The following is a 14,163-nucleotide window of genomic DNA, read 5'->3' on the forward strand; positions in this document are numbered from 1 at the left end:
AACTGGCAAAGAGCAGAGGCAGGTGTAGTGCCCAAAACAACCTTTAAATTTTGAAAACTAAAAAAAAAAAGCTGAGCTTTGAAGTTGACAGCCTTCAGCTGTCAGCATGAAAAATTTTAACACCTTCCGTCTGAAAGTGCTCTCATGTTTTAGGAACAGCTCAAATCAAAATACCGATCAGCCAGCTGCAAGCCATGGCTATCGTGAGCTTTAGTCTGCCTCGTTCTGACGGTTCCTCGAATTCAAACTATCCAAACTTGATAGAGGATCAAAGCAAGCAGGAGAAAGTAAATTTACTGTGCTCACACCTGAGAATTATTCTGGGCTTTTTTTTTTTTTTTCTGAAGGTAACAATTTCTTGTCTTAATGCTGTCTGACTTGGAGGGCTTTCTGATCTGTACAAACACGAAATACCTTTCCAGATTAATGGGTTTTGTACCTGTCTTATCTGGAACAAGCATTCCATCAGCCATGTCTTCAGTTTTCCAAGTGTCTTTATTATAGCCGATACACAGCTTTGGCTGTCTACAACCTACAGTGGGAGCTTCAACATCTGGACACCTTCCAGCATCAGTCTGACACATACCTGTAACAAACGAACCATCTGGCTAAAGATTACAACCATCTGCTCTCAGTTAAATGACTTGTTAGTCTTATTTCTACTGTAAAAGCTGCAAAAGGGAGAAAAAATAGCAATGGAGATAATAGGTAATTTCAAGCTAATGTTTAACAGAATAAATGCTGTGCAATCTCAGGAGAATCTTAGTTCAGAACGCTTGACTTTTCCTTCCTAACGTGCTGTGTTGAAATACTGTAAAATCCCAGCATTTAATTTCTGAGCCTGAAGGCAGGGACAGGCAACGCTAATGTATTTTCTAGTAGAGCTTAACTATGGGTAACTCTGGTGCCAAAGAACTAATCCAAAATTAGCAAAAAAATAGTCCTTAGGGCTTGACTGAGCAGTTTCTGAAGCAGTCTGCTTGTATGAACTCTGTTATTACTGGGAGAGGATGGCTTCGTGAAGTGGAAGACAGATCCTTGTTCTGCATAAATGCAGTAGCTAGAGAATTACCATTATGCAGATCCTTCAGATAACTCATAACAAGCACAGAAGTACTTTGTACTGCGATTTCTCCCTCCTCATATCAAGTTCAGATACAGCATTACAGAAAAAATAATTAAACCAGTTCTCACCGTTGCTGTCTATGTGCCCGTTCGGCTGTTGGTTATCTACTCGGACGACCGCTTCCTGCCGGTCAGAAAGAGTCCCTTGTGAAGACAAGTAGCTTGGCACATCAGGAGGCACAATAGTCTCATCTAGAGCAACGGGAGCAGAGAAAAGTCAGTCCCTAGTAAGATATAAAGGCTTCTGTTTTCAAAGGCACGTAAAAATCACATTTTCAAGAGGGATGTGGGGCCGGACCTGTAACTGGTATTTTCTGTAGATGCAATGGAAACTGAACTGCCTAAATACTCCATTCCCTTGGAAGCCCCACTCCTGATTTTTCAAAGCTTAAAGCTGTGAGATACAATGCTGATAAAGCCATTTTGGGTGTTTGCATTTGGCATGGTCAGTACAAGGTAGGTGGAGATGGAACCGTCTCTTTAGAACAAGAAAATCCTTCCTTTTCCCCTGAAATTCAGAGTACCTCATTTGACTCAAGTCCTCTGCCTCCCAAAGTCATGAGTAAAAGACTTCTGGAGAACAGGTCTTTGATTCACTGAAGCAGGGAAGTAAGTCTAAACCCCTTAGCTATCCTTGGCTTTCTCCATTTTATATCAGGCAATTTCAGTTTCCCCTGCCATACAAACTCACTCAACTATGCTAAGCATGAAGCCGTAGGTTTTCAGGACTGCAAAAGAGGGGGAGAAAAACCCCACTTACACATCGCGCTGCTCATATGGTATCCAAGACTTCCTGCCTAGCCCATGTCTTGAAAATCCTATGTTGTACTATATCTAAAGGTACGGGTAATATAGGAAGGCTGCAAATCCCAGCAGGGCGGCAAGCCTTAGGCTGGTTCTTCCATACTTCAGAGGTTGTTAACGTTGAGGGCAGAAGAGTTTATTCTCACTGCAACACTTATTTCGGCACCAAATTATCCCCTTTGAAGATCAGCAGGATGCAATAAACACTGCTTCTTCCCCTAAAAAGTGAGGGATGCCCCTCATCAGCAGGGCTACAACAGCTCTTACAAGCAACATGGAAAAAGGGATTCCAGCTTCAAAGTCTAATTTTTCTCTGTTTTGAATACAAAGTCTTTGAAAATACAGATTCCCAAGAAGTAAGACAGGTTCCCAGCATCGTGGACATAACCCAGACTGTCTCAAGAGTTATCATTTACAGTCATGGAAAATGGAAGTAGCAAAGCAATGGGTGACACTATGCCGAGTGGAAAAGGCCTTTCTGAAGAGGCAGCCAAGGGTAGAAATGCAGCTCTGAACATGCTTCAACAGCAAGTGAAAGCTAGTTCCAGCTCTGTGAGCCAAGAGAACCACTGAGATAAGCCAACTGCTTTTCCAGTGTGATTGCGTGGCTACCTGGTGTGCCGATTCAGCCTCAGTGGGAAGTCTGACAGCACAAAAGGTTAGAGAAAGCCTTAGCAGGAGACTAGAGCTACCTGTGTTGGTGACGCTGTATTCTTCACTCTTCTTCCTGGTTTGGTAGATGATGCAGACCCAGACCAGAGAAGTCAGCACGATGCTACACACCACGGCAATGGTGATGATCCCCACAGTGGTACGGTCCTTCCTACAGCCAAGAGACTGTAAGATGCTCACATGGCTGTGCGCGCGCTCTGTCCCCAGGGTGTTGGACATTTCACAGGTGTATTTCCCAGCATCCTCCAAGACAACGTTCCTAACGATCAGCAGCTGGTTGCCAGAGGTAAAGTGATGCCTTTCTGTCACGATCAGGGGCTGGTCACCTTTCAGCCAGGTAATGCGGGGAGGTGGACTCCCTGTGGCTTTGCACTGAAGAGCCACAGTCTCACCTACAGACACTACATGGTCTTCCAGTGGGTGAATCAAAGATGGTGTCTCTGCAGGAGAATAAACACAGAAATTAAGTCTTGAGGATAGTGTAACAACAGATTTCTTGTAACAGTATTGAATGTAACTGATGTTCCTGCAGACAAATATACAGCAATGCACTACGCAGCCACGTGCCCAGGAGCACGGCAGCTGCAAACCACAACAGATCTAACAATCGCAACCAAGGCCTTCCCATAACCAGTTGGTGTTAGTCTTCCCAACAAAGAAACCCCCCGAGGACTAGGGGCAACGGCTGACACACATGAATTATTTCATAGGGCAAGAGAGATGGAGCGCAATTTCCTCTTGAAGTAATTAAGTTTAAATTACTGCAGCAGTTTAAAACCCAGTGTACCCACCATTTCAGCGAAGCCACTGAGGCAAAGGGCTCCGGAGTGGAGGATCGCGCCGGGGGACCCTTCCTGAAGCGGCAAAACCCGCGAAGGCAAAAGCGCAGGGGGTGAGAGGGTGCCCCAGCGCCTCCCCCCTGCCCGAGCCGGAGGAGGGAGCTCCTGACAAGGGGCAGCGCTGACTCAGCGTGGGCGGGGACAAGAGGGACAGCAGCCAGACCCCCTCACATACAATAGCAGCCCCCAGGGAGCGCGGCAAACAGGGCGGGGCACGTCAGAAGGGCATGGTGCAGCAGTTTGCTCTGCAGTTCACGAGGAAGGGCGTGCAGGGAAGGCGAGCAGGCAGGGCGCAGTCCCCCTCCTGGCTCTAGAGGCCAACTCAACTAGTAGTCATCGCCTTCCCAGAAGAGGACCCAGCTATGGTTTCCACTCGGCCGAAAGCCGTTGCCAGTAGGAATGTGGCGACCCAAACGGAGCCCTCACGCAAGCATACAGCTGTCCAGGTCTCCGGCTACAGGGAGTGCCTGAGCCTGTCACTTGTACCGGAGGGCAGAAGAGACACCACCTGTATGCGGTGTGACCAGGTGGATGATCTGCTTGGCCTGGTGGCAGAGCTGAAGGAGGAGGTGGAAAGGTTGAGGAGTACCTGGGAGTGTGAGAGGCAGATAGAATGGTGGAGCTGCACCCTACCGTCCCTGAGGCAAAGGCAGCAGATGGAGGCTCCATGAGAAGCAGAGGAGTCCCTGCTCTCTTGCCACCAGGTAGAAGGAGGGGACCTAAGTGACAGGGGGGAACGGAAACAAGTCTCTGCTCGGGGTGCCAGGTGAACCCCTGCCCGGCCTCCCTCACCTTCCCGGTTGCCCTTACAGAACAGATATGGGGCCCTGGAACTTGAGGGCCAAGCAAATGAGGACGTAGACAAAGGTCCATCCAGGGGGTTGCCTAGGGTGAGGCAGTCAGACCCACACATTATGACTGCCTCTGCTAAGAAAAAAAGGAGGGTAATTGTCATAGGCAATTCCCTTCTGGGGGGAACAGAGGGCCCAATATGCCGACCGGACCCATCGCACAAGGAAGTCTGCTGCCTCCCTGGGGCCCGGGTCAGAGACATTACTAGGAAGCTCCCTGGTCTGGTACGGCCTTCTGATGACTACCCGCTGCTGGTTATACAGGCTGGCAGTGATGAGGTTGCAGAGAGAAGTCCTGCAGTGATCAAAAGGGACTTCAGGGCACTGGGGCAACTGGTTGAAGGATCAGGAGCACAGGTAGTGTTTTCCTCTATCCCTACAGTGGCAGGGAAGAATACTGAAAGGAACAGGAAAACACACCTGATCAACACGTGGCTCAGGGGCTGGTGCCATCGGAGGAATTTTGGTTTTTTTGATCATGGGGAGGTTTACATGGCACCGGGGCTGCTGGCGACAGACGGAGTCCAGCTGTCTCACAGGGGGAAAAGGATCATTGCTCATGAATTGGCAGGGCTCATTGAGAGGGCTTTAAACTAGGTTCGAAGGGGGAAGGGGATAAAACCAGGCCCATTAGAGATGAGCCTAGGGGTGGCATGCCAATGCTGGGGGCGAAATCGATAGCCCAGCTCAAGTGCATCTACACCAATGCACGCAGCATGGGCGGCAAACAGGAGGAGCTGGAAGCCATTGTGCAGCAGGAGAGATACGACTTAGTCGCCATCACAGAAACATGGTGGGGTGACTCTCACGACTGGAGTGCTGCAATGGATGGCTATAAACTCTTCAGAAGGGACAGGCGAGGAAGGAGAGGCGGTGGGGTGGCCCTGTATGTTAGGGAGTGTTTCGATTGTACAGAGCTCAACGATTGTGATGATGATACGGTCGAGTGTTTATGGGTAAGGATGAGGGGGAAGGCCAACGACGCAGATATCCTGCTGGGAGTCTGTTATAGACCACCCAACCAGGATGAAGGGGCGGATGAAGCATTCTAGAAGCAGTTGGCAGAAGTCTCTCAATCGCTAGCCCTTGTTCTCGTGGGGGACTTCAACTTCCCGGATGTCTGCTGGAAATACAACACGGCAGAGAGGAAGCAGTCTAGGAGGTTCCTGGAGTGTGTGGAAGACAACTTCCTGACACAGCTGGTAAGTGAGCCTACCAGGGGAGGTGCCTCGCTCGACCTGCTGTTTACAAACAGAGAAGGACTGGTGGGAGATGTGGTGGTCGGAGGCCATCTTGGGCTTAGCGACCATGAACTGGTAGAATTCTCGATTCTTGATGAAGTAAGGAGGGGGGCCAGCAGAACCGCAACCATGGACTTCTGGAGGGCAGACTTTGGCCTGTTCAGGACGCTGGTTGAGAGAGTCCCTTGGGAGATGGTCCTGAAGGGCAAAGGGGTCCAGGAAGGCTGGACAATCTTCAAGAAGGAAGTCTTAAAGGCGCAGGAGCAGGCTGTCCCTGTACGCTGTAAGAAGAACGGGTGGGGAAGACGACCGGCCTGGCTGAATGGGGAGCTTTCGCTGGGACTCAGGAAAAAAAGGAGAGTTTACCACTTGTGGAAGAAGGGGCAGGCGACTCAAGAAGAGTACAGGGATCTCATTAGGTCATGCAGAGAGGAAATGAGAAAGGCAAAAGCCCAGCTAGAACGCAATCTGGCTGCTGTCGTTAAAGACAACAAAAAAAGTTTTTACAAATATATTAATGACAAGAAGAGAGCCAAGGAGAATCTCCATCCTTTATTGGATGTGGGGGGGAACACTGTCACCGAGGATGAGGAAAAGGCTGAGGTATTTAATGCCTTCTTTGCCTCAGTCTTTAACAGGCAGACCAGTTATCCTCAGGGTACTCAGCCCCCTGAGCTGGAAGACAGGGATGGCAAGCAGGATGAACCCCCCATAATCCAAGAGGAAGCAGTCAATGACCTGCTACGCCACCTGGATGCTCACAAGTCTATGGGGCCAGATGGAATCCACCCGAGAGTGCTGAGGGAGCTGGCAGAGGAGCTCGCCAAATCACTCTCCATCATTTATCAGCAGTCCTGGTTAACGGGGGAGGTCCCGGACAACTGGAGGCTTGCCAATGTGACGCCCATCTACAAGAAGGGCTGGAAGAAGGATCCGGGGAACTACAGGCCTGTCAGCCTGACCTCGGTGCCGGGGAAGGTTATGGAGCAGATCATCTTGAGAGCACTCACAAGGCATGTGCAGGACAAGCAGGGGATCAGGCCCGGACAGCACAGATTCATGAAAGGCAGGTCCTGTTTGACCAACCTGATCTCCTTCTATGACAAGGTGACCCGCCTAGTGGATGAGGGAAAGGCTGTGGATGTGGTCTACCTGGACTTCAGTAAGGCCTTTGACACCGTCTCCCACAGCATTCTCCTCGAGAAGCTGGCGGCTCACGGCTTAGACAGGTGGACTCTGCGCTGGGTCAAAAACTGGCTGGACGGCTGGGCCCAGAGAGTTGTGGTGAATGGAGTTCAACCCAGTTGGCGGCCGGTCACGAGCGGTGTTCCCCAGGGCTCAGTTTTGGGGCCGGTCTTGTTCAATATCTTTATCAGTGATCTGGACAAGGGGATGAAGTGCACCCTCAGTAAGTTTGCAGACGACACCAAGTTGGGCGGGAGTGTTGATCTGCTCGAGGGTAGGAAGGCTCTGCAGAGGGACCTGGACAGGCTGGATGGATGGGCCCAGGCCAACTGTATGAGGTTCAACAAGGCCAAGTGCCGGGTCCTGCACTTCGGCCACACCAACCCCATGCAGTGCTACAGGCTTGGGGAAGAGTGGCTGGAAAGCTGCCCAGAGGAAAAGGACCTGGGGGTGTTGGTCAACAGCCGGCTGAACATGAGCCGGCAGTGTGCCCAGGCGGCCAAGGCGGCCAATGGCATCCTGGCCTGTATCAGAAATAGTGTGGCCAGCAGGAGTAGGGAAGTGATCGTGCCCCTGTACTCAGCACTGGTGAGGCCGCACCTCCAATACTGTGTTCAGTTTTGGGCCCCTCACTACAAGAAGGACACCGAGGTGTTAGAGAGTGTCCAGAGAAGGGCAACGAAGCTGGTGAAGGGTCTGGAGAACAAGTCTTATGAGGAGCGGCTGAGGGAACTGGGGTTGTTTAGTCTGGAGAAAAGGAGGCTGAGGGGAGACCTCATCGCTCTCTACAACTACCTGAAAGGAGGTTGTAGCGAGGTGGGGGTCGGTCTCTTCTCCCAGGTAACTCGTGATAAGACAAGAGGAAATGGCCTCAAGTTGCGCCAGGGGAGGTTTAGATTGGACGTGAGGAAAAATTTCTTTACTGAAAGAGTGGTTAAACATTGGAACAGGCTGCCCAGGGAAGTGGTTGAGTCACCATCCCTAGAGGTATTTAAAAGACGAGTAGATGCGGCGCTTAGGGACATGGTTTAGTGAGCATGGTGGTGTTGCGTTGACGGTTGGACTCGATGATCTTAGAGGTTCTTTCCAACCTTAATGATTCTATGATTCTAATTTTCCCAGGCAGCAAACAGGGCAGTTGGAGGGGCTTCCTTGGCACAAGAGGAAATGCGACTCACGGCTCCTTCTTTTAATTAGCAGGGTATTTTTCCTTAGTTAACTACAGTGTAAAAAAATGAAACAAGACTAATGCAGAGCACTGCCTCTTTGTCCCTTTTCTGTACCTGCAATTTCTGAAGAGCTTGAACAGCAATCCCTTCCAGTTCCCACTTCTAGACCACTAAGACATGGGGCACTAACGCATCTTACCCAGTACAGTCAGGGTGGCATTTGCAAGCACAGACCCTGCAGAGTTCTGTGCCGTGCAGCTGTAGACACCCATGTCTTCTATCTTCACATCCGTAATGAAGAAGACATCGTCGTCAGGCATGACGTGCATGCGGCGTTCTCGGGCCGCAGGGAAGTCCGTGCCCCCGTCTTTCTGCCAGGCGATTTGTGGGGTGGGGTGTCCTTCAGCTGCACACTCCAGCCGTGCCGTTGTCCCTGTCCGGCTGGTGATGTCGTGGGGAGTTTTGATAAACGAGGGCAACACTGATAAAGAAAAACAAGAAAAAAAGGGATGAGCAATTCCATGGGGAAAACACCATCTTCCAGGCAGTTCTAACTGTTTTCCTTCCTAGGCAGGAGATGGGTATGATAATTACCCATAGGCAAGAGGATGGCAAGTTGCTTTTGCAGGATATATCTAAACTGCTGGGGACTAACCCTGTGTTTCTACAGCACATACCTGCCTGCAGTGTCCAAGACCCCCCACTCGGGATCATTAGAGCTGGGATCAAAGCTAGTTTTCTTCTGTGATTAACCTGGAAACAAACCCCATTATCTCTCCTACAGAGAACTTTCAATCACTATAGTCCCTCTTCTTTGTATTCTTTTGTATTTTCATTTTCATTTGCCCATTTCATTGGGCAAAGACTTTACTGGAACAGCCAAAGAGAGGCGGCTAAAGCCGTTAAGAATGTGAAGTGCTTGGCTGGATGGCAGCCATCACAAGCCTGGCATATGCTCCTCACATGGCATTTCTCAGCATCCACTGAGATGCAAGCAGCTGGTGTGAAGAGGTCAGGAGCTCCTCACCATCAGGAATGGACCCTCAGGAGTAACTGCCTGCCAAAAAGAGGGTCCCAGAGAATTGTACCACCTCAGGCTGAGGAAAGGAATGAGAAAGCAGCTTTCTACTCACCATTAACAGTGAGTCGGGCCTTGTGGGAGTAGGTAGAGCCAAAGTGGTTGGTGATGATACACTGGTAACGCCCTTCGTGGGCGAAGGTGACATGCCGGAGGTGCAGAATGGTGGTGTACTCCATCACCTCGCCATCCTTTGCCCGCACATGGGCAAAGTTCTCGATCTCAGCATTGTACAGCATCTCGTTGTCTTTCTTCCATGCAAACATCATGGGGGAGCTGCTACTGCTGGCGGCTGAGCAAGTGAAACGGATGTCTTTCCCAAGGACAGCCACTGTTGTCTCGGGCTGGATAATGATCTGTGGCTTGGGGAAATCATCTAAGAGAAAACAGCAGGCATAGGTAGTTCTGGACTATGAGGAAAGACTGAAGCGAGCAAAGAGATGCAACGAGAAACGAGCAGTGCATAAATGAAAGACATTATTGCACATCTGCTTTTACATCCACTGTTGTCTACACCAGGAAAGCAGCTTGCTCTTGCAGAGCACTCCACCATCGAGACTGGCTCTACAGTGCAGATGTGCCATGCACAACTTCACTGAGTGGCTGGTCTAAGCTAGGACTCTTGTTCCTCTGGTGCCTTTTGTAATCAGTAGACTGAGATGGTCACTTAGTGACCTCAAACACCTACAAGATGCCTAGCTCTCTTCACCAATGTAGCTGAACCTCAGAAAGATACTATGGTCTAAAGAAAATATCCTTCCTTGTACAACCCATGCATGAAGAGCAATACTGGACTTAAAACTTCACCTCCAAGCCTGCATTAGCGTGAAGCAGGAGGGGAGAGCAGGAGGACACTTAAAGGGCTGCAAATGCCACCTCTAGGGATAAAAGCTCACGAGCAAGGTGACTGCAGCACACACTGTCAAAGCAGAAGCAGCTGTATTTGCCTGTCACCTGTCTGGGGCGGAAAGCTTTGCACACTCTCTCTCTGCCCTGAAGATTGTTGGTTTTAGCAAGGTTCCAAGCAGACTCATTTATTAGATTTCTACAAATGGTGTAATTTAATATTTGACTAAGGTTTAATTAAACAGCCAGGCCTCTGGAACCAGGAGTACTAGTGCCTGGAGGACTTGGCAGGCACCAGCGAAGCAAAGCTGTCTTCGCTTTGTGATGTTGCTGTGGGGATGGAGCCTTCATGATCTCTTCTTCCAGATGAACACAGCAAGCCTCCCAGACCCACTCAGACAAGAGGCCACCTAGGCAGAGCCCTGCCACTCCAGGATCAACAGGGACATGGGACAGCAGCTGGAACAAAGCTTTTGCTCCGTGTTCAACGCAAGTCATGCATTCAACTTAGTTAAACAGTGTTTTCAAAAGCTCATTTTTCCTTCATCAAACAGCCATGTGCAGCTCCACCCAGGATCCACACTGGTTGGCTCCACAGCACAGGGTTTGGCTCACCAAAACAGGCCTTTATTTTGCCCAAAAGCTGGATACATGAGCAGCATCACTTTGGCATCTTCTGATCATTTACATTTCATTTCTTTACGAGAGAGGTAGATGTTTGTGTGTGCTGGGTATTAAGTAAAGCTGCTTTGCAACCACAGCTCAGGTGCAGAGTCAACTACAGTGGGTGGGAGAACAGCAGTAGGTGCCGTTTAGAAGAAAAAACAACCATAGGAGAAAAAAAAAAAAGATTACAATGCAACTGTTAGCCATCGGTTGGTTCATGTGTAATGCCTTACTGGCCCAAAAAAAGGAGCTGTGATGGAGAGATTCTCCTCTGCTTTTTTTAACCCTTTGTTATTTCCAAGAGGGAGAAAAGATAAGAGAAGAACACAAAGCCACAGAAGAAGCTCAGAATGCTGCAGAATGAAAAAAAATATAGCCGCAGTCTTGATAGCATCAAACCGAGAGGACCGGGGAAGTCTCTGTGCAGCCCCGTTTGGAACTGGAACAAGCATTAGTCCCTTTTGATTTAATACTTAGGGAGCCCTGTAAGGAATACACTAGATGCAAGCAATGCGCTGTGTGGTTTTGGTGGGAAATAAATTGTAGCCAATGACAAATTTTTAAATGCAGGCTTGGGCTTCCTTTGATCTCATTGAATAACAAAACAAAACAGAAACCCTCTCGTAATAACATGTTAGTAGTCAAAGAAAATGTTTCCCAAGTGAGTCCTACCCTTCATACAACCTCAAAACACACAGGCAAGACTTACCACACACAAAACTTTCTGGCACGATGGCAAAAATGCTCTTGCTTTTTAGTGACTCAGGATGGGCGCAGGTGGCCACCACAGAGGACTGCAGCTCTTTCTCAACTAACCACTGGGGCAACCATTTCAGCTGGCAATCACAGAGGAAGCTGTCGCTGTTTATGTGGCTGCAGGGAAACAAAACCAACATGAGCCTGCTGTGAGTCCCGCAAGGAGAGAAGGCTGGAAATCTCACAGCCCTTTCATGTTAGACACATTTCTCCCTTCTCCCCAGCATGGGTGGAAGGAAAAAAAAAAAGACTGGAGGGTTGTCCTCGAGGCACTAATGATGTTAAATGCATAACACATTTAAACGGCATTTCATCTCCACACAGAGCAACCCACTCCTGTACTCCAGTGACACTCCCTAGCGCCTTGTATTTATTCACCAACTTCCAGAGTGATCGCCAGGAACAGATGCGCAATGCCAACCCTGGCTTAAGTGAGAGAAACCGAGGCAGATCATCTACAAAGGAGACAGGCAGCAGAGGCACAAGTCAACAGTACAGCCCATCCTGCTCCCGTTTCTCATCTCTAATTACCACGCATGCTCCTTCTCTGCCTCTCTGGTTTGAGCATCTTTGGTGGGGACTGAATTCAGGACTTAATTACTGAACAGCGAGAGGATGCCAAGTTCCCGCTGTAAGACCTTTAGTTCCCTCAGTGGCCAACACCCGAGGAATAAGTGGAGAGGTCCCTGCCTGCATTCTGTAAGGTACCTGTTCGCACACCAGTATCACCAGGGATAAGAGGTGTAGCTGATGTTGTGTTTACTGATTAACAGAAGCAGTGGAAGAGAAATGACCAGATGCATTTGTGTAAACCCAATACAAACAGTAACTATTTCAGAAAGCAAAACACCAAAACATTTCTCAGCATCCTAATAGTAACTTAGCACCTTCTGTTAAGAAAAGAGCTGTGAAAAAGGAGCAAATAAAAGGGGAGCCTCGGGATTATTATTTTTTTTTTTTAAATATTCTCGGCCAAATTGTGGCTCAGCATAGCTCTGAGGCCAGTGAAGAACTGCAAGTTTACACCAACAGGGAATTCAGACTTTGGTCTAGTTTGGTCCAACATCCTAGGGAAACCCAGTCTGATCCCTCAAATCAAATGTGAGGATGCCTCAGAGACTGGGAAAATGGCCCCGGACAGAGAAGTCCTGTCCTGCAATACTGCAAGTTGTGCAAGAGCAGGATATCAAGAGCACAGCAGAATCCCAGCTCCAGCACTGTGTTGTAAGAAGATGTGAATCTCCTCCCATTTTTCTACCCAATAACCTCAGGAAATCCTGAAGCCTGAAACTAGCCAGGAAAGGGGAAAAGAAAGAAATGGACTGGAGAGGGAGGGAATGAGGGAACATAGGGATCTGATTTTCCAAAGTTGTCCAACTTTGCTGTCCTAGAAAGATGTGTAGCCCCTAATACACGTGATGGCATAAACACTGCTGGGTAGCCGGGACAGGCCAGAGAGACCCTTAGTATTTACGGCTTCAGTACAATGCATTCTGCATGTACATGTCCCCTATCTGAAAGCCACCTTCTCCATGGTATAAAGGTTCCTTCACAATATCTGGGATCCCACAAGCCCTTCTCCAAGAAGATCAATCTTTTGCCTCAATTTTGTTTCCAGAGCCAGTGCAAAACATAAAGGTGGTTAAACAAACAACGGACATGCAACATTTATCTTATTCATTCCCCAGTCACTGGTGTTAAAAGCCATTGCTAACAGCGACCATCCGATTCCCATTTCCAACATCAGGAAGAAGAATCTGAACCCACCCAAATACCAAATAAGTGATTTCTTGTTCCACAGACATTGCACTACTCCAGAGCGTAGCAATGCGCTGACAGTGGATTAAATATTTATGGAGAAGAAGAGAAAAGGAAACCAGGCAAGACTGGAAACAGTGTCTGATAACAGTGCAGAGCCCCAGCCTGGAGCACAAGCAGCAGCTCTGATAAAACATCCTTATTTTTACACCAGAAGGCTGGATGACAAGTGGATCCAGTTCAAATGGTGCTTATCACTGAAATGTCAGTACTGTATGTGAACCCTAAACATAGGTACAGCAGGAGCAGATGGGCCACTTGGAATTAAATCAGCGGCAGCGCGAGAAGGAGAGATGGCTAACAGGACCAGGGCTGGACTTCCTGAGCGGAGATGAATAATTGCAGAGATGCAAACCTGCTGGAAGAACCTGTTCCGATGATCTAATTTCACTCACTATTAAATGCAAGATGTTCCTGTGACATCTACTCATGTGTAAAAATACCCCGCAGAGGAGGACAGAGGGGAGGAGGAAATAAGTGGGTGGTAATGTGGATAACACCCCATTGGAAACAACGTGCTACTTCTCACGTCCAGGGCAAGACGGATCCCTGTCTCCTTAATGGTGGTACAGCCCAATTACTTACAGCTGCCGCAGGCTCTTCATCTTAGCAAAAGCATCTGCTTGAATTGAGCGGATGGCATTATCCCCAAGGTTCCTGCAGAACACAACCAAAGGCAATGTGAACAAAAGGGATGCTATGGCTGTGACAAAGTCTCTCCATGTGTAAGCAATGACTCCAGTAGCAGGTGATTTGGTAGCTCCTTGTTAAGGCCATATGCACTTGCAGCTCATAGAAATGGTTTTCCACAAAACACTTTAATATTGAATAAGATCGCCAAACAATAGTCAACTGACAAAAATAACGGGAATAAATCACTAAGTCATTCCACACCCCATCTTCTCACTACACTTTCTCAGTCTCAGCTACCTCCATCATCCATAGCTCAGAAATTCCTCAGCCCCCTCGATAACCAAAGATAGCCAGGAATGTCGTATCCCAGGCTAGACCTTCAGCAAACATGAAGAAAGCAAATACTTGCACTAAATGGCATCTGAGAAGTTATTTGAAAGTGACTTTGAGAGGATACTATTGTGTTCGAAAAACATTGCA

At 48.6% G+C, this 14,163-nt stretch overlaps 1 protein-coding gene across 1 annotated transcript in view; it reads right to left on the reverse strand.

The window, feature by feature from the left end:
- LRIG1 (leucine rich repeats and immunoglobulin like domains 1) overlaps nt 1-14,163 on the reverse strand; it is a 100,082-nt gene that overhangs the window by 2,777 nt on the left and 83,142 nt on the right. Inside the window, 7 exon segments of the mRNA XM_076346606.1 lie at nt 440-604; nt 1,195-1,317; nt 2,622-3,041; nt 8,086-8,367; nt 9,020-9,340; nt 11,186-11,349; nt 13,636-13,707. Of these exon segments, the coding sequence (XP_076202721.1) occupies nt 440-604; nt 1,195-1,317; nt 2,622-3,041; nt 8,086-8,367; nt 9,020-9,340; nt 11,186-11,349; nt 13,636-13,707 (1,547 nt within the window).

This window comes from Aptenodytes patagonicus, chromosome 8 (assembly GCF_965638725.1).
Source record: "Aptenodytes patagonicus chromosome 8, bAptPat1.pri.cur, whole genome shotgun sequence".
In the NCBI taxonomy this organism is placed as follows: Eukaryota; Metazoa; Chordata; class Aves; order Sphenisciformes; family Spheniscidae; genus Aptenodytes; species Aptenodytes patagonicus.